At 43.8% G+C, this 22,452-nt stretch overlaps 1 protein-coding gene and 1 pseudogene across 3 annotated transcripts; one reads left to right on the top strand and one right to left on the bottom strand.

Moving 5' to 3' along the window:
- Positions 1 to 1,477: 1,477 nt before the first annotated feature.
- Positions 1,478 to 17,684, top strand: LOC115204277 (potassium channel subfamily K member 4). Of its 3 annotated transcripts, XM_029769725.1 has the most exons (9): positions 1,478 to 1,661; positions 3,409 to 3,538; positions 4,067 to 4,331; positions 8,742 to 8,859; positions 8,956 to 9,116; positions 9,233 to 9,419; positions 10,991 to 11,133; positions 11,334 to 11,966; positions 12,078 to 12,777. In XM_029769725.1, the coding sequence occupies exons 3-8, from the start codon at positions 4,143 to 4,145 to the stop codon at positions 11,949 to 11,951; spliced, it is 1,416 nt and encodes a 471-aa protein (XP_029625585.1). In that variant the 5' UTR covers positions 1,478 to 1,661; positions 3,409 to 3,538; positions 4,067 to 4,142; the 3' UTR covers positions 11,952 to 11,966; positions 12,078 to 12,777. The 3 variants fall into 3 exon arrangements, with proteins under 3 accessions (XP_029625585.1, XP_029625587.1, XP_029625586.1); XM_029769727.1 differs by lacking the exon at positions 1,478 to 1,661 and having other exon boundaries at positions 3,353 to 3,538; XM_029769726.1 differs by lacking the exons at positions 1,478 to 1,661; positions 3,409 to 3,538; positions 12,078 to 12,777 and adding an exon at positions 17,610 to 17,684 and having other exon boundaries at positions 3,832 to 4,331.
- On the bottom strand, positions 16,811 to 18,605 carry LOC115204280 (high choriolytic enzyme 1-like; annotated as a pseudogene).
- Positions 18,606 to 22,452: the final 3,847 nt, after the last annotated feature.

Below are 22,452 nucleotides of genomic sequence, written 5' to 3'. Positions count from 1 at the left end.
TGTTTAAAGTTGATGAGGCCACTGTAGGTCTGGTAAATTGTGTCAGTCCCATTCCTGATGCCCTCTCCTTGTGGTTGTGAAATTCCAACCAATTTCACCCATTCTGTTTGGTACTGTGATGGTAATAACATCTCTTTGATACAGCACAGTTCTGAAAAATAGTTAAAGGTATTCTAGATACCTAATATGCTACCTGGCAGCTGTATGTGTAGAGTCCAACTGTAGTACCAAATACATACCTCATACATTTCAAATGTTTCATTAGCTGTGTGGATGCAGAAATAAACTGGCACTTCTCAAGTTGGTTTGGAGAGGAAGAGAGACAGGAAGGAAAATGGAAGAAGATGGAAGAAGATATATACACACAGGAAAGATAGGAGCGCGGTAAGAATTAAGATCACTTTATTGGTCAATTGCACACAAGTTCCAACCGAAATTGAACTTCCACTTTTAACCCAAACACACCCAGGTTTTGGGAGAGGTGCAGGGGTCTGCCACATTGGGAGCTGTTGTGTGGGGTTAAGTGCCTTGCAACCCTCCAGTTGCCAGCTCACTTCTCGACAGATTTTTACCATCAGACCTGGGATTTGAACTGGCAATCTTCCGGTTACAGGCTCACCTCTCTAACCACTAGGATACCTGCCACCCCATCACATCACATCTTTGATCGGGGTATTCTGGGAGCTCACTCCTATCAACTGCATAGCCCTGGAAAGCATAACCACAACCTTACTGCTGCACACAAACACACACAAATGCACACACACCACACACAGCAGCAGCAGTTCCAGGGTGCGGCTGGGTTCTTTGACGGACTCTGCTGAGGGTAGCAGAGGGAGGGGGAGCCTGTTGCCCATTGCGGAGTCGGCAGTGTAACGCCAGCAGACCTCGTAAACTCCACTAGAGGAATTGATCCTGGCACTGTCAGACTGAGACACTGATACTCTGCTACTCATACCCATGGAGAGAGCTACACGACTACAGTATATTGTAGGAGTATGAAAAAGTGTTACACTGTATGTCTGAATAGTGGAATTGCTCACTACCACACATACATGATGTAGTAGCCTACACCACAATGTCAATATCAGTGGAGGCTGCTGAGGGGAGGACGGCTCATAATAATGGCTGGAACAGAGCAAATGGAATGGCATCAAACACCTGGAAACCATGTGTTTTATGTTGTTGATACCTTTCCACCTATTCCAGGTGCCCGTCCTCCCCAAATAAGGTGCCACCAACAGCCTGTGTCCGATTTCCACAAGAGACACTGTTAGTCCCTACCCTCCTCTCCACTTATTACCTTGGAGAAACTGAGTGATCCAAATCAGGGTAGAGGAAACAAAAAAAAAGCAATAAGCTCATTCTAGCTCAGTGTATCTGCATTGACCCCTCCCTCCCTCCATCTCTCCCACTCCCTTTCTCTCACTCATTCCACCTCTCCCTCTGATTCCACCTCTCTCCCTAGCTCTCTCTCTTCTTGGAGTCAATTTGATGGAGTAGCTTTTCATTTCTTGGACACTCAGCAACAGCCTCTCCCACGCGCTCATGCACATGCACGCTTGTGCACGTTTACTCTCCTAGCGTCTAGTGTGAGTGTGTGAAAGGGATCCTTCCTATAGCTGCTGATATCCTGGATTTTTAAGATCGTTCATTTTGAGGTAAGAGATGACCACAGGCTTCACCCCGTGTGTTAGAGAGACCACAAATCCTGCTTCCATTGGATGAGATAATGAACATTGCAATTGTTTCATTGTTACAGATAAAGTACCCCATATTAACTTCATTCTGTGTAATCTAAGGATGTATTCTCAGGCATTTTGACTGTGTTGTGTGAAGTATCTGTACTTTAGAAGGGCTATGACTTGAGCGTGATAGGTATCTCAAGGATGACGTCTTTATACGACAGTTAGGCATTAAATCTGTTCATGCTTTTCTATAACTGTGCAGTTATGTTAAAATGGAGAGATTTTAATTAAGAACAATTCAAATACAACCTTGTTAAAGTTTCAAATTATTGTTTGGTGGCACTGAAAAGGCCTTTTTGACAGCTTTTGAATTTTTATAAAACATAACTTGACTGTCACTAGTGATTGATGCCAGCTAATGCACATGACTAAAAGGGAGGTTGAAGGGCAGTTATTTTGATCTGAGAGCATGTGCAAAATAGCTGCACGTTAGGATGAAAGGCTTGTCTGTCTATGCATTTTTTTGTGTATCCCGAGCAGCTGCTGAAGTTGTTTGGCTGGGTAGTGTAAATTTCACTGTGTGGGTGACAGGTTATTGGTCTCAGGTTAAATCAGGCCCAGAGGAGTTGCTGACTGCAAAAGCAATGTTATGTCTTAGATGAGAGAGAGAAAGCACAGATGAAACCTGTCACACACTCACAGTACATACAGCGTAGGCCTACTGCACAACGTCAATACAGAAAATCAGACAGAAGACAATATTACACCTACATGTAAATATACAGAATTAGTGTGTCCCTGGGGTCTTGAACCTGGGCTGACTAAAAATCTATAGCTGCATCAAGGACTAAATTACCCAATCACTCAGCAGCTTGGAAAGGACATTACACTAAATGTGTAATTCAGCTCAGTCACATCACATCCGGGACCTGAGAATCATGGGGTATAAATTCTTCACACAGCCGAGCCTGCTAGTGTGGCATGTCTGGTATAGAATAATGTTTCTCCCCTGTAATGGACAGACATGGCCGGAGGCACGTGCACACACATACACACACACACACCTTTTTCGGGCTCTAACCCAGTCTGCTGGCTGAACCACACCTCTATTTGTCTATTGCCGCGTTCAAGACGACTCGGAACTTGGAAATTCATTGTAGAAAGATAAGGTCATAATTTCCCACTTGGAAAGTATTTGAATCAACCAATAGGAAGCTCTACGCCAAAAAAACATATCTAACTTTAACCTCAGAGATTCAGAGTTTGCGAGTTGTCTTGAACACAGCATTTTTTATGTTTATTGACTCTGCATTCTGTATGTTTGTGTATCTTGCTCCATCCACCATTATATCAGCTGGATGATTTTTTTCTCTCCCCAATGTGATCCATTAGAGATATGCATCTGTTGTATGTTCTCTCTCTCACACAGGGTTTTGGTTGACAGCTCATTTTCTGTCGTTTTGGTGACGTTACGCTTACAATCAAAAGCATCATGTAGCAGTGCTGAACCCCATGTTTCATTGTCAAACAGGGAACCTCTCATCAATGGAAAACAAACAACAAACAATTCTGAACAACAGGGAATTGTCGTGTTCAAAGTTTATTGATCTATGATCTTTGTAATGTTGTCATACATTAATGAGTAATCTCTTCAGTAACTAGTGGTCCAATAACAATGTTTATTTTGTTCAACAACAACGTCTTGGTATAACCCACCCAGTGTCCCCACCTTCGGGCTGTGAGGAGGACGGCCACCCCCGCAGCTACGGGTCCAGAATCTCCATCCTCAGCCGCAGAGGGAAGAGCAGCTGGAAGAGGAGGAAGAGGGAGGAAGAGAAGAATAGAGAGAGGTAACCAAGTGATGAAGAGTAGTGTGGTAGATAGTAATGATCCTTTACTTAGACACATCTCTGGTAGAATTCAAGTCCATTCCTGGTTTCAACTCATACCGCATCCATGATGCCACTGAAAAACAACACTAGGCTCGTCTGCTCCAGTGAGGCATGATTGCTTCATGCTTATTAGACTGTATACAGTACACTCAGAAAAAAAGATGCTGTCTAGAACCTTACATGGTTCTTCGGCTGTCCCCATAGGAGAACCCTTTGAAAACCCCTTTTTGGTTCCAGGTAGCAAAAAGGGTTCTCCTATGGGGACAGCTGAAGAACCCCTTTGAAACCCTTTTTTTTAAGAGTGCAGCCTACACATATAGTGTAACCATAAGCAACATGTTTATAGGTTTCCGGTCAGTAATATGGTGGGGGTACAGTCTGTATTATGTTTAGTTTCCGGTTAATGATTACCTTGCAGTTTAGCTAATGTGGGTGACATCTGTTTCCATGGGCTTGCTGTCTGTGTTTGGTCTGTTTGTTCTGCAGCTGGGCCCCAGAGCGCTCCAGCACTGGCAGCGGGGGGAAGAAGCGTGCTTCTTTGGGGCTTAACGAAGGTGCAAGCATGCGCTGCTCCACCCTTCTGTGTATCCTGACGGGGGTGCTGCTCTACCTAGTGCTGGGGGCCGTGGTGTTCCAGGCCCTGGAGGCTCCCCATGAGGAGGGCCAGCACATACAGCTGCAGGACACACGCAGAGCATTCCTGGAGAACTACACCTGCGTCAGCCCAGACATCCTGCAGGCCCTCATAGAGGTACCCTACATAGGCTACACACACCTACAGAACAAACAGGTTAATATGACTGAATGACTGGAATATTAGACTTTCGGGGTGTCCAAGGCATCGGTCATGTAATCCAATGAGACCTCTATAGTTGGGTTGCAGTACAATCAATCAATCAATCAATCAATCAAATGTATTTATAAAGCCCTTCTTACATCAGCTGATGTCACAAAGTACTGTACAGAAACCCTGCCTAAAACCCCAAACAGCAAGCAATGCAGGTGTAGAAGCACGGTGGCTAGGATAAACTCCCTAGAAAGGCCAGAACCTAGGAAGAAACCTAGAGAGGAACCAGGCTATGAGGGGTGGCCAGTCCTCTTCTGGATGTGCCGGGTGGCGATTATAACAGAACATGGCCAACATGTTCAAATGTTCATAGATGACCAGCAGGGTCAAAAATAATAATCACAGTGGTTGTCGAGGGTGCAACAGGTCAGCACCTCAGGAGTAAATGTCAGTTGGCTTTTCATAGCCGATCATTCAGAGTATCTCTACCGCTCCTGCTGTCTCTAGAGAGTTGAAAACAGCAGGTCTGGGACAGGTAGCACGTCCGGTGAACAGGTCAGGGTTCCATAGCCCCAGGCAGAACAGTTGAAACTGGAGCAGCAGCACGGACAGGTGGACTGGGGACAGCAAGGAGTCATCAGGCCAGGTAGGCATGGTCCTAGGGCTCAGGTCCTCCAAGAGAGAGAAAGAAAGGCGAGAAAGAAAGAGAATTAGAGAGAGCACACTTAAATTCACACAGGACACCGGGTAAGACAGGAGAAATACTCCAGATATAACAGACTGAGCCTAGCCCCCCGACACATAAACTACCGAGGCATAAACACTGGAGGCTGAGACAGGAGGGGTCGGGAGACACTGTGGCCCCGACCGGACAGGGTCAAACAGGCAGGATATAACCCCACCCACTTTGCCAAAGCACAGCCCCCACACCACTAGAGGGATATCTTCAACCACCAACTTACCATCCTGAGACAAGGCCGAGTATAGCCCACGAAGATCTCCACCACGGCACAACGCAAGGGGGGGCGCCAACCCAGACAGGAAGATCACGTCAGTGACTCAACCCACTCAAGTGACGCACCCCTCCCAGGGACGGCATGGAAGAGCCGTGTTTAGCACTAACTGAAGTGTATTTAGTGCTTTATCCGGGTAGCCGGAAAGTAGAGCATTGCAGTAGTCTAACATAGAAGTGACAAAAGCATGGATGAATTTTTCTGCATCATTTTTGGACAGAAAGTTTCTGATTTTTGCAATGTTACGTAGATGGAAAAAATCTGTCCTTGAAACAGTCTTGATATATTCGTCAAAAGAGAGATCAGGGTCCAGAGTAACGCCAAGGTCCTTCACAGTTTTATTTGAGACGACTGTACAACCATCAAGAATAATTGTCAGATTCAACATAAGATCGCTTTATTTCTTGGGACCTAGAACAAGCATTTCTGTTTTGTCCGAGTTTAAAAGTAGAACATTTGCCTACATCCACTTCCTGATGTTTGAAACACAGGCTTCCAGGGAGGGCAATTTTGGGGCTTCACCATGTTTCATCGAAATGTACAGCTTGTGTGTCATCTGCATAGCAGTGAAAGTTAACATTATGTTTCCGAATGACATCACCAAGAGGTAAAATATATAGTGAAAACAATAGGGGTCCTAAACGGAGCCTTGAGGAACACTAAAATGTACAGTTGATTTGTCAGAGGACAAACCCTCCACAGAGAGAAACTGATATCTTTCCGACAGATAAGATCTAAACCAGGCCAGAACTTGTCCGTGTAGACCAATTTGGGTTTCCAATCCTTCCAAAAGAATGTGGTAATCGATGGTATCAAAAGCAGCACGAAGGTCTAGGAGCACGAGGACAGATGCAGAGCCTCAGTCTGACGCCATTAAAAGGTAATTTATCACCTTCACAAGTGCAGTCTCAGTGCTATTATGGGGTCTAAAACCAGACTGAAGCGTTTCGTATACATTGTTTGTCTTCAGGAAGATAGTGAGTTGCTGCGCAACAGCTTTTTCTAACATTTTTGAGAGGAATGGGAGATTCGATATAGGCCGATAGTTTTTTATATTTTCTGGGTCAAGGTTTGGCTTTTTCAAAAGAGGCTTTATTACTGCCACTTTTAGTGAGCTTGGTACACATCCGGTGGATAGAGAGCCATGTATTATGTTCAACATACGAGGGCCAAGCACAGGAAGCAGCTCTTTCAGTAGTTTAGTTGGAATATTGTCCAGTATGCAGCTTGAAGGTTTAGAGGTCATGATTATTTTCATCAATGTGTCAAGAGATATTGTACTAAAAAACTTGAGTGTATCCCTTGATTCTATGTCCTGGCAGAGTTGTGCAGACTCAGGACAACTGAGCTTTGGAGGAACGCGCAGATTTAAAGAGGAGTCCATAATTTGCTATCTAATGATCTTTTTTTTTCCTCAAAAAAAGTTCATGAATTTATCACTGCTGAAGTGAAATCCATCCTCTCTTGGGGAATGCTGCTTTTTAGTTAGCTTTGCGACAGTATCAAAAATACATTTTGGATTGTTCTTATTTTTCTCAATTAAGTTGGAAAAATAGGACGATCGAGCAGCAATGAGGGCTCTTCGATACTGCACGGTACTGTCTTTCCAAGCTAGTCAGAAGACTTCCATTTTGGTGAAGCGACATTTCCGTTCCAATTTTCTGGAAGCTTGCTTCAGAGCTCGGATATTTTCTGTATACCAGGGAGCTAGTTACTTAAGACAAATGTTTTTTGGGGTGCGACTGCATCTAGGTTATTGCGCAAGGTTAAATTGAGTTCCTCAGTTAGGTGGTTAACTGATTTTTTACTCTGACGTCCTTGGGTAGGTGGAGGGAGTCTGGAAGGGCATCTAGGAATCTTTTGGTTGTCCGAGAATTTATAGCACGACTTTTGATGATCCTTGGTTGGGGTTTGAGCAGATTATTTGTTGCGATTGCAAACGTAATAAAATGGTGGTCCGCTAGTCCAGGATTATGAGGAAAAACATGTAGATCCACAACATTTATTCCACGGGGAAAAACTAGGTCCAGAGTATGTCTGTGGCAGTGAGTAGGTCCAGAGACATGTTGGACAAAACCCACTGAGTCTATGATGGCTCCGAAAACCTTTTGGAGTGGATCTGTGGACTTTTCCATGTGAATATTAAAGTCACCAAAAATTGTAATATTATCTGCAATGACTACAAGGTCCGATAGGAACTCAGTGAGGAACGCGGCATATGGCCCAGGAGGCCTGTTAACAGTAGCTATAAAAAGTGATTGAGTAGGCTGCATAGATTTCATGACTAGAACCTCAAAAGACGAAAACGCATTTTTGTAAATTGAAATGTTCTATCGTAGATGTTAGCAACACCACCTTTGCGGGATGCGCGAGGGATATGGTCACTAGTGTAACCAGGCGGTGAGGCCTCATTTAACACAGTAAATTCATCAGGTTTAAGCCATGTTTCAGTCAGGCCAATCATATCAAGATTATGTTCAGTGATGAGTTGATTGACTACAGCTGCCTTGGAAGTGAGGGATCTAACATTAAGTAGCCCTATTTTGAGATGTGAGATATCACGCTGAAGCTATGTTGGGCTTGGTGACCTCTGACTGTTTCATATTAACATCGTTGGTGCCGATGTGGATAACAATATCCCTATACTCGCCAGTTTTAGCTTTAGCCTGCACCATCTTCAGATTAGCCTTAACGTCGGTAGCCCTGCCCCCTGGTAAACAGTGTATGATCACTGGATGATTCGTTTTAAGTCTAATACTGCGGGTAATGGAGTTGCCAATGACTAGGGTTTTCAATTTATCAGAGCTAATGGTGGGAAACTTCGGTGTCTCAGACCCCGTAACGGGAGGAGCAGAGACCAGAGAAGGCTCGGCCTCTGACTCGCTGCTTAATGGGGTGAACCGGTTGAACGTTTCCGTCGGCTGATTGAGTGACACCGGTTGAGCATTCCTACAGCATTTCCTTCCAGAAGCCATGAGAAAATTGTCCGGCTGCGGCTGGCCTTGCAGCACAGCTATCCTCGTGGTAAGGCGATCGTTCTCCTGTATATTATGAGTACAGCTTCTGCAGTTAGAAGGCATCATGTTAATGTTACTACTTAGCTTCGGCTGGTGGAGGTCCTGACGAACCACGTCCAGGTAAAGCGTCCGGGGTGAAAAAAATGTAATGAAAAAAGTCGAGCGACGGGAAAAAAAATATATAAACGGTAATTAAAAAATAAAAACCGTATGGTTAGCAACAAACCGCACAGCAGCACGTAAACAAGTCTACAAGTTGTACAATGCATATACAGAAATATTCAGGTACAAACACTACCACATCTCTCTCTTATCACTTTAACTTCCTGACTGTCCCATCCCAGGAGGTGGCAGATGCTGTGGGTGCGGGTGTGGATCCTAGCAGCAATTCCTCCACCTTCACCAGCCAATGGGACCTGGCCAGCGCCTTTTTCTTCTCTGGGACCATTGTCACCACCATCGGTAAATCAGCAGGCTGATCTCCCCTATGTTTAATCCATTGTTACACACTGACACTACCTATCCCAATCCTAAAGCTCTACAAACCATCATCCTAAGGTTTTGGGAACATCTCCCCGAAGACAGAAGGGGGGCAGCTGTTCTGTATCTTTTATGCCCTGGTGGGGATTCCTCTGTTTGGTATCCTGCTGGCTGGAGTTGGAGACCATCTGGGGACCGGGCTGAGGAAGGCCATCCTCAAAATAGAGTTTCTCTTAGCGGTGAGACGCTAAATATTTGGTTTAATGTGTTTCCTCTGTCTTTCTCGGCCTGTCAGTATTTCAGACCCTCCATTTCCTTCTTTCCTCATTTTCATGTTTTGCTGTCTCCCTCTCAGAAATGGAAGGTGAGTCCTACTATTGTTCGAGTCATCTCAGCCATACTCTCCATCCTGTTGGGGGTAGCACTCTTCGTTGCAGTGCCAACGCTGGTGTTTCAGGAGGTGGAGAAGTGGACTCTCCTGGAGGCGTCCTACTTTGTTGTCATCACCCTGACTACAGTGGGTTTTGGAGACTATGTTGCAGGTACTAACGCCACTGCATTTAGGATTGGGTCAAGGAAACACACACATTTCATTGTTGAAACTCTCTTTCATTGTTGAAACTCTTTCATTGTTGAAACTCTCTTTCATTGTTGAAACTCTCTTTCATTGTTGAAACTCTCTTCCCTCTCTTTTCCCAGTTGAAACGCTCTCTTCCCTCTCTTTTCCCAGTTGAAACGCTCTCTTCCCTCTCTTTTCCCAGTTGAAACGCTCTCTTCCCTCTCTTTTCCCAGTTGAAACGCTCTCTTCCCTCTCTTTTCCCAGTTGAAACGCTCTCTTTTCCCAGTTGAAACGCTCTCTTCCCTCTCTTTTCCCAGTTGAAACGCTCTCTTCCCTGTTGAAACTCTTTCAGTGTTGTGACACATTAACAGACACAAACACCTGCTACTCCAGATGAATGTAGTTTAGGAGGCCTGAGTGATAAAATACAGTCACTCATTAAACTGGACATTTCATTTACTCTTTGTGAATAATTTAATCTTTGAATGAAAGTTGAATTATTAACCCCATAGAGTTTTCCGGCAGCTTAGTCTGTAATGTTCACTAATGTGAGATTAATTTAATAAACCCCGAGTCGATGTCCACGCCCCCGCTGAAATCTAATTAGCATAATAAAAAAACTCCCCATAAAAAATCTGGTTTTAAAATGATATTTAACCAGGTAAGTCAGTTAATAACACATTCTTATTTACAATAACGGCTAACCCCCCGGCCAAACCATCCTCCGGACAACGCTGGGCCAATTGTGCACCGCCCTATGGAACTCCTGATCACGGCTGGTTGTGACACAGCCTGGGAACAAACCAGGGTCTGCAGTGACACCTCTAGCACTGCAATGAAGTGCCTTAGACCGCTGCGCCACTCAGGAGGACTGTTTAATCTAGAGATATCTCTTTGCATGGGCTACGTCTTAATTCACCTCATCCGCCGATGTCTGCCTTCCGCATCTGTGGTGAAAGGTGGCAGAGCTACAGCGCTGCTTGTCAGACCATGAGGCATCCCGAAAATCGGTCTTCTAGCGAAAAAGTCTGTAGCAGTTTTGGCCTACAAACTATTATGACCCAGCTATGGAAAGATGAGACAGTTTTTCCATGTATAAATCTATTATTCAATGTGTTTCTATGGGCTAACAACAGTAAGGCCAAATTCAAAGTTTAATCAAATATGTTTTTTATACATAAAGGGGTCCTAAAATTCAAAATCAAATAGCTAAATTATCCTTGGTATGATCATTTTAAAACATCATGCCACTGAAAAACAACACTAGGCTTGTCTGCTCCAGTGAGACATGATTGCTTCATGCTTATTAGACTGTATACAGTACACTCAGAAAAAAATATGTTATCTAGAACCTTAAATGGTTCTTCGGCTGTCCCCATAGGAGAACCCTTTGAAACCCCCTATTTGGTCCCCCCCCAGGCTTAGATTCTAGGGGGTTTTAACAGCAGGTCTGTCATGTGTAAACTAACCTTTAGACCTGTAAAGTTGCTGATTCTCCATTGTCTACACCTGTAAACCCCTATCTATCCCTATCCTCTTGTTTATCTCTGTCAGGTGATAGCGGAGATGGTGGTAAAGACCACTGGTACAAGCCCCTGGTGTGGTTCTGGATCCTGCTGGGCCTGGCCTACTTTGCTTCCATCCTGTCCATGGTTGCAAACTGGCTTCGGGTCCTGTCCAAGAAGACCAGGGCTGAGGTGTGTAAAAACTGATCGGGCCCAAAATGGGAGAGTACAACCTACAAGCAAATGAGCTGCACTGTACACTTTGTCACCTATAGCCACCTGTTCTATTTCTCAATGATCCTCCCTTCCTCTCTTATCAACTCTCAAGTGTGTTGTGACTTTATTAAATTCTCTTTAAATAGTGATTTGATCTCTTTCCTCTCTCTTCCCAGATGGAGGAGCTCAGAGCCCGTACCACTGACTGGGGTCAGAACATTCAGAACATGTCCGTGGACTTCCGCATGCCAGACGACCCCTTCAAACGACAACGACGAAAGCGTCGACATGGCCCTCGCAGCCGAGGCAATGGGGCAGGCCATGTGTCTGGGGCCCCTGGGGAGGGGGGCAGAGTGATGGAGAATGGCCAGCTGAACAGCCAATCAGAGACTGGATCGTCCTCATACTCTTACTCATCCAACGAGTCAGAGTCTGGATCTGCGACAGGGTCAGAGGTCACACAGCATGAGCAGGTAGTACAGGGAAAAGAGAAGGATGTCGATAAGGAGAACGCCTTCCCAGAATCCCTATATTCCCAGCCTCTGGACTACTTTGGAGAGAACCTGGCATACATTGATGAGTCCTCAGATGCAGTTAGTGGAAAATTACATTTGGATCCCCTGTTGGATCAAACACAGCCCGTATCTACACGCTCACAAAAGCCCAAGAGGAGACGGCTCAGAAGGCCACTCCCAGAGAAGAGCTCTAAAATTAGCCCTATCAAGCCTGAGAAGAAAGAGCCCAATGGAGACATAAAACCCCCAGAAAATCCACCGCCACCAAAGGATAGATGAACCAAATCCTCAAGGGTGAGTTTGTATGTTTTTTTCAGAGCATGTTGAAAATGGATAAACATATGAAAAAAAAAGACAAATTATGAAACTGTCAAGCTAGAAAACCCCTGACTCTGCTCTTTTTAGGGGTGAAGGGAAGAAGACGTTATGTGGGATGAACTGAACCTGATTGATTGTTTTATTCACTACACTGTTCATGTTTCATAAACATAGTTTGAGTGTGTGTATGTTGTGTATGCCTGATTAAAATATGGAGTGAGCCTTGATGTAATAGAGTGACTTATTCAACTAATCCTAACAAAACTTAACCATGTCACTTCTTTAACCTGATGTTGCCTTGGTAGCGTTTTAATAAGGAACACAATCTTATGTGCCCCACTTATCCATGTTTGCTTACGGAGTGAGTGCTCCCTACTGGGCAATCATGAAACTGCACAGCTCTGTTTTCTCTGGATAAAATAAGCAGTGAAGCACACCAACATTTTTTTTTACTCTGAATCCATTTATATTTTTTGCCTTTAGGGAAAAAAGCCTTATGACAATAACTCTCCCATAATGAATTTGTCCCTGAATGTCTGGAGCCCAAACTTTAGAGAACAAAGCTTTGGTGTATATAATAGGAAAGTTCTAATTCAAGGCATGAGTAAATTCTGTCTCTGCCAATAACCATATCTGGTCTTGCATGACCTTAGCCTACGTATTACACTAGTGACGTTATTACTGTGTGCACTGTGTACAGCGTATGCCATTGTATATATTTTTGAGTATTATTCTTTGAATGTATTACACACAACTGTCCTGTAAAATAAACAACACATTTTTTAAATAATCAGAATACTATTTTGTGTGTGCATGCGTGTGAGATTTTCCAGCATTTATTGTTTTCCTGCGGAACGAAAAGATGACTCTCAGTAAATGAAGGACAATGAAGATACAGTGGCACGCTGAGAATGAATAACAGTCATTTAGAATTATATTGCATGCAGCCATCTATTCTCAGTTCTTCAATTAACAAACTACATACCTGAAATGAGAAAAACAACATGTCTTATCAACACATTTTGCAACCATTTGCACTTAAGAACACTTAAGGAAATTAAAATTGGGAAATAAATTGTTAAAAGTTCATACTCACTGCACTGACACAGGTTGTTGATCATTTGGCAAATCTGACCATAGCTCTATACTCATGATTCTTGCTTACAAGCAAACGCTCAAACAGGAAGTACCAGTGACACGCTCAATATGGAAGTGGTCAGATGAAGCAGATACTAAGCTACAAGACTGTTTCGCAAGCGCAGACTGGAATATGTTTCGGGATTCATCCGATTTCATACAGTTTACCACATCAGTCATGGTTTCATTAATAAGTGCATCGATGACATCATCCCCACAGTGACCGTACTTACATATCACAACCAGAAGCCATGGATTACAGGCAACATCCTCACTGAGCTAAAAGCTGCCGCTTTCAAGGAACGGGACACTAATGCGGACGTTTATAAGAAATCCCACTATGCTCTCCGAACAGACAAAGAGTTAATATGGGACTAAGATCGAATCCTACTACTCTGGCGCTTGCCAGATGTTTTTATTTTTACCTTTATTTAACTAGGCAAGTTAGTTAAGAACAAATTCTTATTTACAATGACGACACCGGCCGAAACCAGACAACGCTGGGCTAATTGTGCACCACCCATCCAATCACAGCTGGTTGTGACACAGCCTGGATTTGAACCAGGGTGTCTGTAGTATTGCCTCCAGCACTGAGTGCAGTGCTTTAGACTGCTGCGCCACTCGGGAGCCCCTTGAAACATATAGGTTGTGGCAGGACATCGAAACTATCACAGATTACAAAGGGAAACCCATCCGGAAGCTGCCCAGTGACACGAGACTATCAAACGAGCTAAATACCTTCTACGTTCGCTTTGAGGCAAGCAACACTGAACCATGAGAGCACCAGCTTTTCCAGACAACTGTGAGATCACGCTATCTGTTGCCGAAGTGCGTAAGACCTTTAAACTGTTTAACATTCACAAGGCCGCAGGGCCAGACAGATTACCAGGACGCGTACTCAGAGCATGCACTGACCAGCTGGCAAGTGTCTTCACTGACATTTTCAACCTCTCCCTGACCCAATCTGTAAAACCTACATGTTTCAAGCAGGCCACCATAGTCCCTGTGCCCAAGAACGCCAAAGTAACCTGTCTAAATGACTATTGCCCCGTATCACTCATATATGTAGCCATGAATGCTTTTGAAAGGCTGGTCATGGCTCACATCAACACCATCATCTCAAACACCCTGGACCCACTCCAATTTGCATACCGCCCCAACAGATCCACAGATGACGCAATCTCTTATTTTATTTCACCTTTATTTAACCAGGTAGGCAAGTTGAGAACAAGTTCTCATTTACAATTGCCACCTGGCCAAGACAAAGCAAAGCAGCTCGACAACATACAACAACACAGAGTTACACATGGAGTAAAAACAAACATACAGTCAAAATACAGTAGAAAAATAAGTCTATATACAATGTGAGCAAATGAGGTGAGTTAAGGGAGGTAAAGGCAAAAAGGCCACGGTGGCAAAGTAAATACAATATAGCAAGTAAAACACTGGAATGGTAGATTTGTTGTAGAAGAAAGTGCAAAGTAGAAATAGAAATAATGGGGTGCAAAGGAGCAAAATAAATAAATACAGTAGGGGAAGAGGTAGTTGTTTGGGCTATTTATAGATGGGCTATGTACAGGTGCAGTGATCTGTGAGCTGCTCTGACAGCTGGTGCTTAAAGCTAGTGAGGGAGATAAGTGTTTACAGTTTCAGAGATTTTTGTAATTCGTTCCAGTCATTGGCAGCAGAGAACTGGAAGGAAAGGCAGCCAAAGGAGGAATTGGCTTTGGGGGTGACCAGAGAGATATACCCGCTGGAGCGCGTGCTACAGGTGGGTGCTGCTATGGTGACCAGTGAGTGGAGATAAGGGGGGACTTTACCTAGCAGGGTCTTGTAGATGACCTGGAGCCAGTGGGTTTGGCGACGAGTATGAAGCGAGGGCCAGCCAACGAGAGCGTACAGGTCGCAGTGGTGGGTAGTATATGAGGCTTTGGTGACAAAACGGATGGCACTGTGATAGACTGCACCCAGTTTGTTGAGTAGGGTATTGGAGGCTATTTTGTAAATGACATCGCCGAAGTCAAGGATCGGTAGGATGGTCAGTTTTACGAGGTTATGTTTGGCAGCATGAGTGAAGGATGCTTTGTTGCGAAATAGGAAGCCAATTCTAGATTTAACTTTGGATTGGAGATGTTTGATGTGAGTCTGGAAGGAGAGTTTACAGTCTAGCCAGACACCTAGGTATTTGTAGTTGTCCACATATTCTAAGTCAGAACCGTCCAGAGTAGTGATGCTGGACAGGCGGGCAGGTGCAGGCAGCGATCAGTTGAAGAGCATGCATTTAGTTTTACTTGTATTTAAGAGCAGTTGGAGGCCACGGAAGGAGAGTTGTATGGCATTGAAGCTCATCTATTGCACTCCACACGGCCCTTACCCACCTGGACAAGAGGAACACCAATGTGAAAATGCTGTTCACTGACTACAGCTCAGCATTCAACATCATAGTGCCCTCAAAACTCATCACTAAGCTATGGACCCTGGGTCTGAACACCTCCCTCTGCAACTGGATCCTGGACTTCCTGACGGGCCTCCCCCAGGTGTTGAGGGTAGGCATCAACACATCCGTTACGCAGACCCTCAACACGGGGGGCCCTCAGGGATGCATGCTTAGTCCCCTCCTGTAATCCCTGTTCACCTACGACTGCCTGGCCATGCACGACTCCAACACCATCATTAAGTTTGCTGACAACACGACAGTGGTAGGCCTGATCACCGACGACGATGAGACAGCCTATAGGGAGGAGGTAAGCGACCTGGCAGTGTGGTTTCAGAACAACAACTTCTCCTTCAACATCAGCAAGACAAAGGAACTGATTGTGGACTACAGGAAATGAAGGGCTGAGCATGCTCACATTCACATCGACAGGGCTATAGTGGAGCAGGTCGAGAGCTTCAAGTTCCTCGGTGTCCACATCACTAAGGATCTATCTTGGTCCACACACACCAACAGTCATGAAGAAGGCACTACAATGCCTCTTCCCCCTCAGGATGCTGAAAGGATTTGGCATGGGCCCTTAGATCCTCAAAAAGTTCTACAGCTGCACCACTGACAGCATCTTGACTGGCTGCATCACCGCTTTGTTTGGCAACTGCTCGGCATAAGACCGCTTGGCGCTACAGAGGGTAGTGCATACAGCCCAGTACACCACTGCTCCTTGCCATCCAGGACATTGATTCCAGTCGGTGTCAGAGAAAAGCCCTAAACATTTTCAAAGACTCCAGCCACTCAAGTCATAGACTATTCTCTCTGCTAGGGCACGGCAAGCGGCACCGATGCACCAAGTCTGTAACCAACAGGACCCTGAACAGCTTTCTACCCCCAAGCCATAAGACTGCTAAATAGTTAATTAAATAGTTAACCAAATAGCTACGCGGACTATCTGCATTGACCCTTTTTGCACAAACTTTTTTTGACTCATTACATACGCTGCCGCTACTGTTTATTATCTGTCACTTTATTCCTAGTTATATGTACATATCTACCTCAATTACCTCGTATCCCTGCACATCAACTCGTTACTGATACCCCGTGTATATAGCCAAGTTATCATTACTCATTGTGTATTTATTATTACTTTTATTATTAGGTGTTTTACTTTTCTATTATTTCTCTATTTTCTTTCTCTCTGCATTGTTGGGAAGGGCCTATAAGTAAGCATTGTACTGTTAGTCTACACCTGTTGTATAAGAAGCATGTGATGAATTAAATGTGATTTGATCCTCTGAACATCAACATCCTATTTTCACAGACGGGTTAGGAATAGGAGTGATGGTGTCCTTCCCATTCTCAATTGAGAAGGCAGGTCCTAAAATGGAAGAGGGACACATTTTATGAGAAAAGAACAGTATCAAAACAGTAGGCCGTGGCAATTGACTCTTAAAAAGTGTGCCATCATGTCTTACAAAGCTTGAAAGCCAAATTGGGTAATGCATAACAGATGAATTGTCATATGGCGTATTTGGATTGTTGGTGTCCTGTTTCTGGAAGTATAGATGGATATGAGTATATGTGAAAGTGCTTCTGATACTTATTGATGTTGTTGAGGTAAGATAGCGCAGTTCTTAAAAGGTGTGGATGAATTTGATTTGATATATGGGCACTTGACCATGAGAGTGAGAGGATAGTTTTCCCCAATTGACCAATAGATCTTGACATACTGGTCTCTGTCACTCCTGTTGTGCTCATGGTAGATGCCCAGTGTGTGGACATGTGAGTAAAACTCATCCAGTTTTACTCTGAATGTCAATGTAGTCTGACTGGCCACTCCAGCGACCAAATCGAATGCAGGTTCTTGTGTGAAACGATTTCATGGACGTCTCAATCATAGCTTTTTCGGAGTCATCTGTGATGAAGACCAATAAGACTTCTGTCTCACTTGCGTTATCACATCATAACATCAGGTCATATGTGTTCATGGCTTAAGAATAAATAAGGAATGTGCTATGTCAATTTATAAATAAAATAATTATTTTCACTTACAGAAGTAATCATCTTATGATATAACGCCTCCACCAGTCCAGAGGAGGATTTGGTCCATCTGCAGTAGTTGCTGTTGCCCCAACACTTCAAGGCGTTTCTGGTCCTGAGTACAGCTACATCTCCCTCCATCAGCATCTGGCTCATCCCTAAGTGCAAAGAGTCAAGTGGATGGCTCATCCCTTAGTGCAAAGAGTCAAGTGGATGGCTCATCCCTTAGTGCAAAGAGTCAAGTGGATGGCTCATTCCCTAGTGCAAAGAGTCAAGTGGATGGCTCATCCCTTAGTGCAAAGAGTCAAGTGGATGGCTCATCCCTTAGTGCAAAGATTCAAGTGGATGGCTCATTCCCTAGTGCAAAGAGTCAAGTGGATGGCTCATTCCCTAGTGCAAAGAGTCAAGTGGATGGCTCATCCCTTAGTGCAAAGAGTCGAGTGGATCACATAACGAAGATATGGATTGTAGATGTTATGTTAATCAGATACTGACTTGTGAGCTTATGAGTAAATCATATGCACCTTTGTTTGCCTCAAGGATTCTTGTAGTGATGTCTAAAGTATTAGATGATTTGGTAATGACATCTTAACAGGAGTGTACAGTTACACGGCAGCTGCCATACTGCAGTATTTCAATATTTCTTGCTAGCTCAGCATTGTGTTTCTAGCTAGTGTTGTAAATTGCACAAATAATATGTTCCTTTTCAATATTCAGTAGACTTGACTATTATATAGCACTGCACAATATTGTGCATTTAAAGTGAAGACTTGCCATCCTCAATGGGCCATTCTTGCAGAGGACACAATCACTGCGTGAGTGATTCTGAACACTACAGTGAGGTGAGAGTTTAGATAGGAGCTCAGCCGTGCCGAGGGCTCCAGCTTTTACAAGGGGAGAGTGGGCCTGGGAGAGGCCAAGCAGGAGCAAGGCCAAGATGGCGAAGTTGAGACTCTGGTCCATGTTCCTTTAGCGTGTGGAGATGCTCAAGGTGGAAGCAGGTGTGTGAGTGAGACAGAGCAAAGTTTTTATACAGTGAGGGACCACCAGTGGGTTTAGGCCATATGTCAACACGAGGGGCCTAAAACAAGTATTTTAGAAGAGGGATTAGTACAGTAACCTCGCCCATCCATTCAGTCACTGACTCAGGATACATCTACAAGGGCAGGTAGAGTTGTGATAGCTGTTTTCATGAATAATCTTAGCTCTAATTAATCTTCATCTGATTACAGATAGTAGGCCTAGGCATCTACAATGTATAAGTCAAGCTGGACATATGGGAGTACGGAGTTGGCAAAGCTCCCATACTAAGACATTAAAATATCCCTCAAAGAAGAGTGAATTTATAGAATCCATTAGAACATTAATTAAATGCTGTATATATTACAAGGATTCTTTGAATTTAACATATTAACAAAAATCTGTATTGTAATGCAGACGGATTAAGGGCTCTATTCATTCCGTACTGCTAAAATTCAGCATTAAAGCATGTTTGAAATTTAAAGGCAATGTTCCTGTGTTAGTAGAGACTGCATTCATGGTAAACGCTGCAGATGTCAGCTCAATAGGAAATTACCTTTACATTTTTAGCGTGCTCTCTGTAACACTTCAGCGATACAGATTTAAAGAGCCCTAATGGTCCAAATGCTTCAGTTTTAAGCGAGGGAGTTCATTGTGGATGTTCTGTCACTAAATAAACCCCTACTTTTAACAGTAGGCTAACACTTTACATTAAGGTACCATTTAGGGCCTCCCGAGTGGCGCAGCGGTCTAAGGCACTGCATCGCAGTGCTTCAGGCATCACTACAGACCCAGGTTTGATCCCAAGCTGTGTCACAGCCAGCCATGACTGGGAGACCCTTGAGGCAGTGCACAGCGTGGTTAGGGGAGGGTTTGACCGGTCGGGATGTCCTTGTCCCATCATGCTCTACCCACTCCTTATGGTGGGCGGGGTGCCTGCAAGCTGACGCCGATTGCCAATTGTATGGTGTTTCCTCCGACACATTGGTGCTTCCGGGTTAAGCGAGCAGTGTGGCAAGAAGCTTGGCAGGGTTGTGTTTCGATGGAGGCAACCCCTTTGCCTCTCCCGAGTCCATACGGGAGTTGCAGCAATGGGACAAGGCTGTAACACCAAATTGGGGAGAAAAAAGGGGTAAAAGTACAAAAAATATATACTGTACCCGTCAAAAGTTTGGACACACTTACTCATTCAAGGGTTTTCTTTATTTTCTACATCGAAGATTAATCATGAATACATCAAAACTATGAAATAACACATATGGAATCATGTAGTGACCAAAAAAGTGTTAAACAAATCAAAATATATTTTTGATTCTTCAAAGTAGATTCCTCAAAGGTACCATTTATAAAGAGTATACAGTTGTTTATAAATAGTAAATAATAAACTACAGATAATAGTTAGTTTACTATAGTTAAATTATAGTTTATTGTATTACATTGTTTAACATATATAGAAAAGAGTTTTGATCCTATAACCATGTAATCTGACATACTGGGTGAGGTTGCTGCAGTAATCTAAAAGGCATGTTAACCCAAAGTGATGATAAAAAGCATAAGCCTGACTGGTAGCCCCTCCCTATGTGGGTCTCTGACAGTCTCACAGACCTGTTCCTATGCACCGGATGACGGTATCATAGGTCAGCCATTTAGATAAGGTAGAGGTTAATCAAACTCGACCAAGACAACAGAATTGCCATGGAATCGTGTGGGAGAAAGGGCCGTGGGGGAAAGTTCCTGAGTCTCCTCGTTGCCCTCCAGAAAAATGTGCCTACATTTAGGCTATTGTTCATATGTGTATTTCACATGTTGCGGTAAAAAGCTGAGTATAATGCTTGTATGGATGTCAACCCCAACACATGTTCATCGTCATCTGGGGTGGCAGGTAGCCTAGTGGTTAGAGCGTTGGGCCAGTAACCGAAATGTTGCTCGTTCGAATCCCTGAGGTGGAAAAATTGGCCGTTGTGACCTTGAGCAAGGCAGTTAACAACAACTATGCCAATGATGTTGATTAAGGCAGGCCCCCCCACCTCTCTGAATCAGAGCTTAAATGCAGAAGAATCATTTAGGTTGAATGCATTCAGTTGTCCAACTGACTATCACCTTTCCCAATCAACTGCATTACAGTAAAAAGCAACTGACTACCACCACTGAGTTCTGTATACTAACCATCTCACAGGAACAGGACTTTACATTTAGCAGTCACTTCTAAACCTTAAAAGGGACAACTTGTACAGCCAAATCTATCCAAAGCAGACTTTAGTAACCATAATTTTGTGGGCCTGTTAAAATACATCAATCATGACAGATTTGATGAATATCCAATATTTTTAGATCAGATGTGTGGAATGTGCTCCAGTCTGGCCAATGGAACGGTCTACACTCCTTTACCGCATCGACGGTTGCTATTTTCATACCATTCTGGAACTGTGAGGGGTCATGACATAGTCTCTCTAGTAATTCAATAGGATTTCAATGAGCTTATTCTACATTGCAGTGCAGGTGAGTTTGAGAGCATCAAACTGTGATATATCCAGTGCTTGACTTGGGCAGGAGCTCACCAGAGCTGAGTACCAGCACCTCAAATGTTCTTCTGCTTGAGCTCCTGTTCCTCTTATAGAATATTAGCTCAAAATAATTGTGGTGCTCCTGCACCTAAATATAAACAGTAGGCCTACCGGCACCCAAAATGAGTACTGGCAGCTATTTCAGTCCAAGTCAAGCACTGTATAGGTAAATTGTGACTGACTGACTCATCTAGAAATAATAATGAGTGGTTATTTATGATGCAAGGTGATTTATAGATCAGTCAGTCGGCTGTCGCCTGCACCTATGGCTCTGATAAACCATCAAGCCTGCACGCGCAGTTGATTCTGTGACCTTGTGCTTGAGGACACGAACGCAGACGTCACCACAGACAGGCAGGCACATACTGTAATTGGCAATGTAATAAAGACACCACTAGAGAGCGCTACAATACAACAACTAATAAAATGCGACAATTCAGATTCCCCTGACATTGAAAAAATTAAAAATAAATGTATATTGATCAAATATGTTTGTCCTCTTTCTAAATCTATACCATTTATGTATGCTAAAATATTGCCACTCAAATCCAATGCTGACAGGTGACAGGTGTCCTATTCCACAACGACCCAGTAATAACTAACACAATAACTAACACGTCATGTGACATGCCATGCGGCCTAACAGTTATGTGTGTTTGGCTATTGGATGAGTAAAATTAAGATACCAGTATGCTTTCTCCATTCAGACAGGATAGGGTTGTCTACTATATAGAGGGTGCCGGTCTTCAGAGATGCAATGCCATGGAAGAATGGGAGTCCTAGAATGTAATGTTCGGCTGTCTGGTGGAACATTTCCTGACATGACAAGGCTTACTTTTTATTTTTTATATCACTGAGGGTCTCTCTTTCACCCCTTCTCCCATTTCGACCATGCCCCGTTCCCCCATTTGTTCAGTTCACTCTTGGTTACTTAACCTTAGATGGACAAGAACAGGCTGAGGACACCCTAAATAATTAACTCCCTTTATATCTGCCTCTGCAACCATTTGGCAGCAGATCCCCAACGCCAGGATGAAAAAGCATAATTCAATAAAAAATGCTTGACATAGCCAAGCCATCTCATTAAAAGTATGCAAAACAATTAGATGAGTGGGCTACAGTAGTAAGATACACCTATGCACAACAACTGGATCACAAAGAGAGTAGCCTAGCTTTGTGGAAGCTATAGTCGGCATACACTTTTCACTATACAAAGCATTATCTGTGTGGTTGCTTGTTTTAGTGCCTGTGTGTCTGTTGTTCACACCCGTCT

The sequence above is a fragment of the Salmo trutta genome, chromosome 12 (genome assembly GCF_901001165.1).
Source record: "Salmo trutta chromosome 12, fSalTru1.1, whole genome shotgun sequence".
NCBI lineage: Eukaryota > Metazoa > Chordata > Actinopteri > Salmoniformes > Salmonidae > Salmo > Salmo trutta.
Note: the sequence above shows the minus strand (reverse complement) of the source record. Positions and strands in the feature narration are given on the sequence as shown.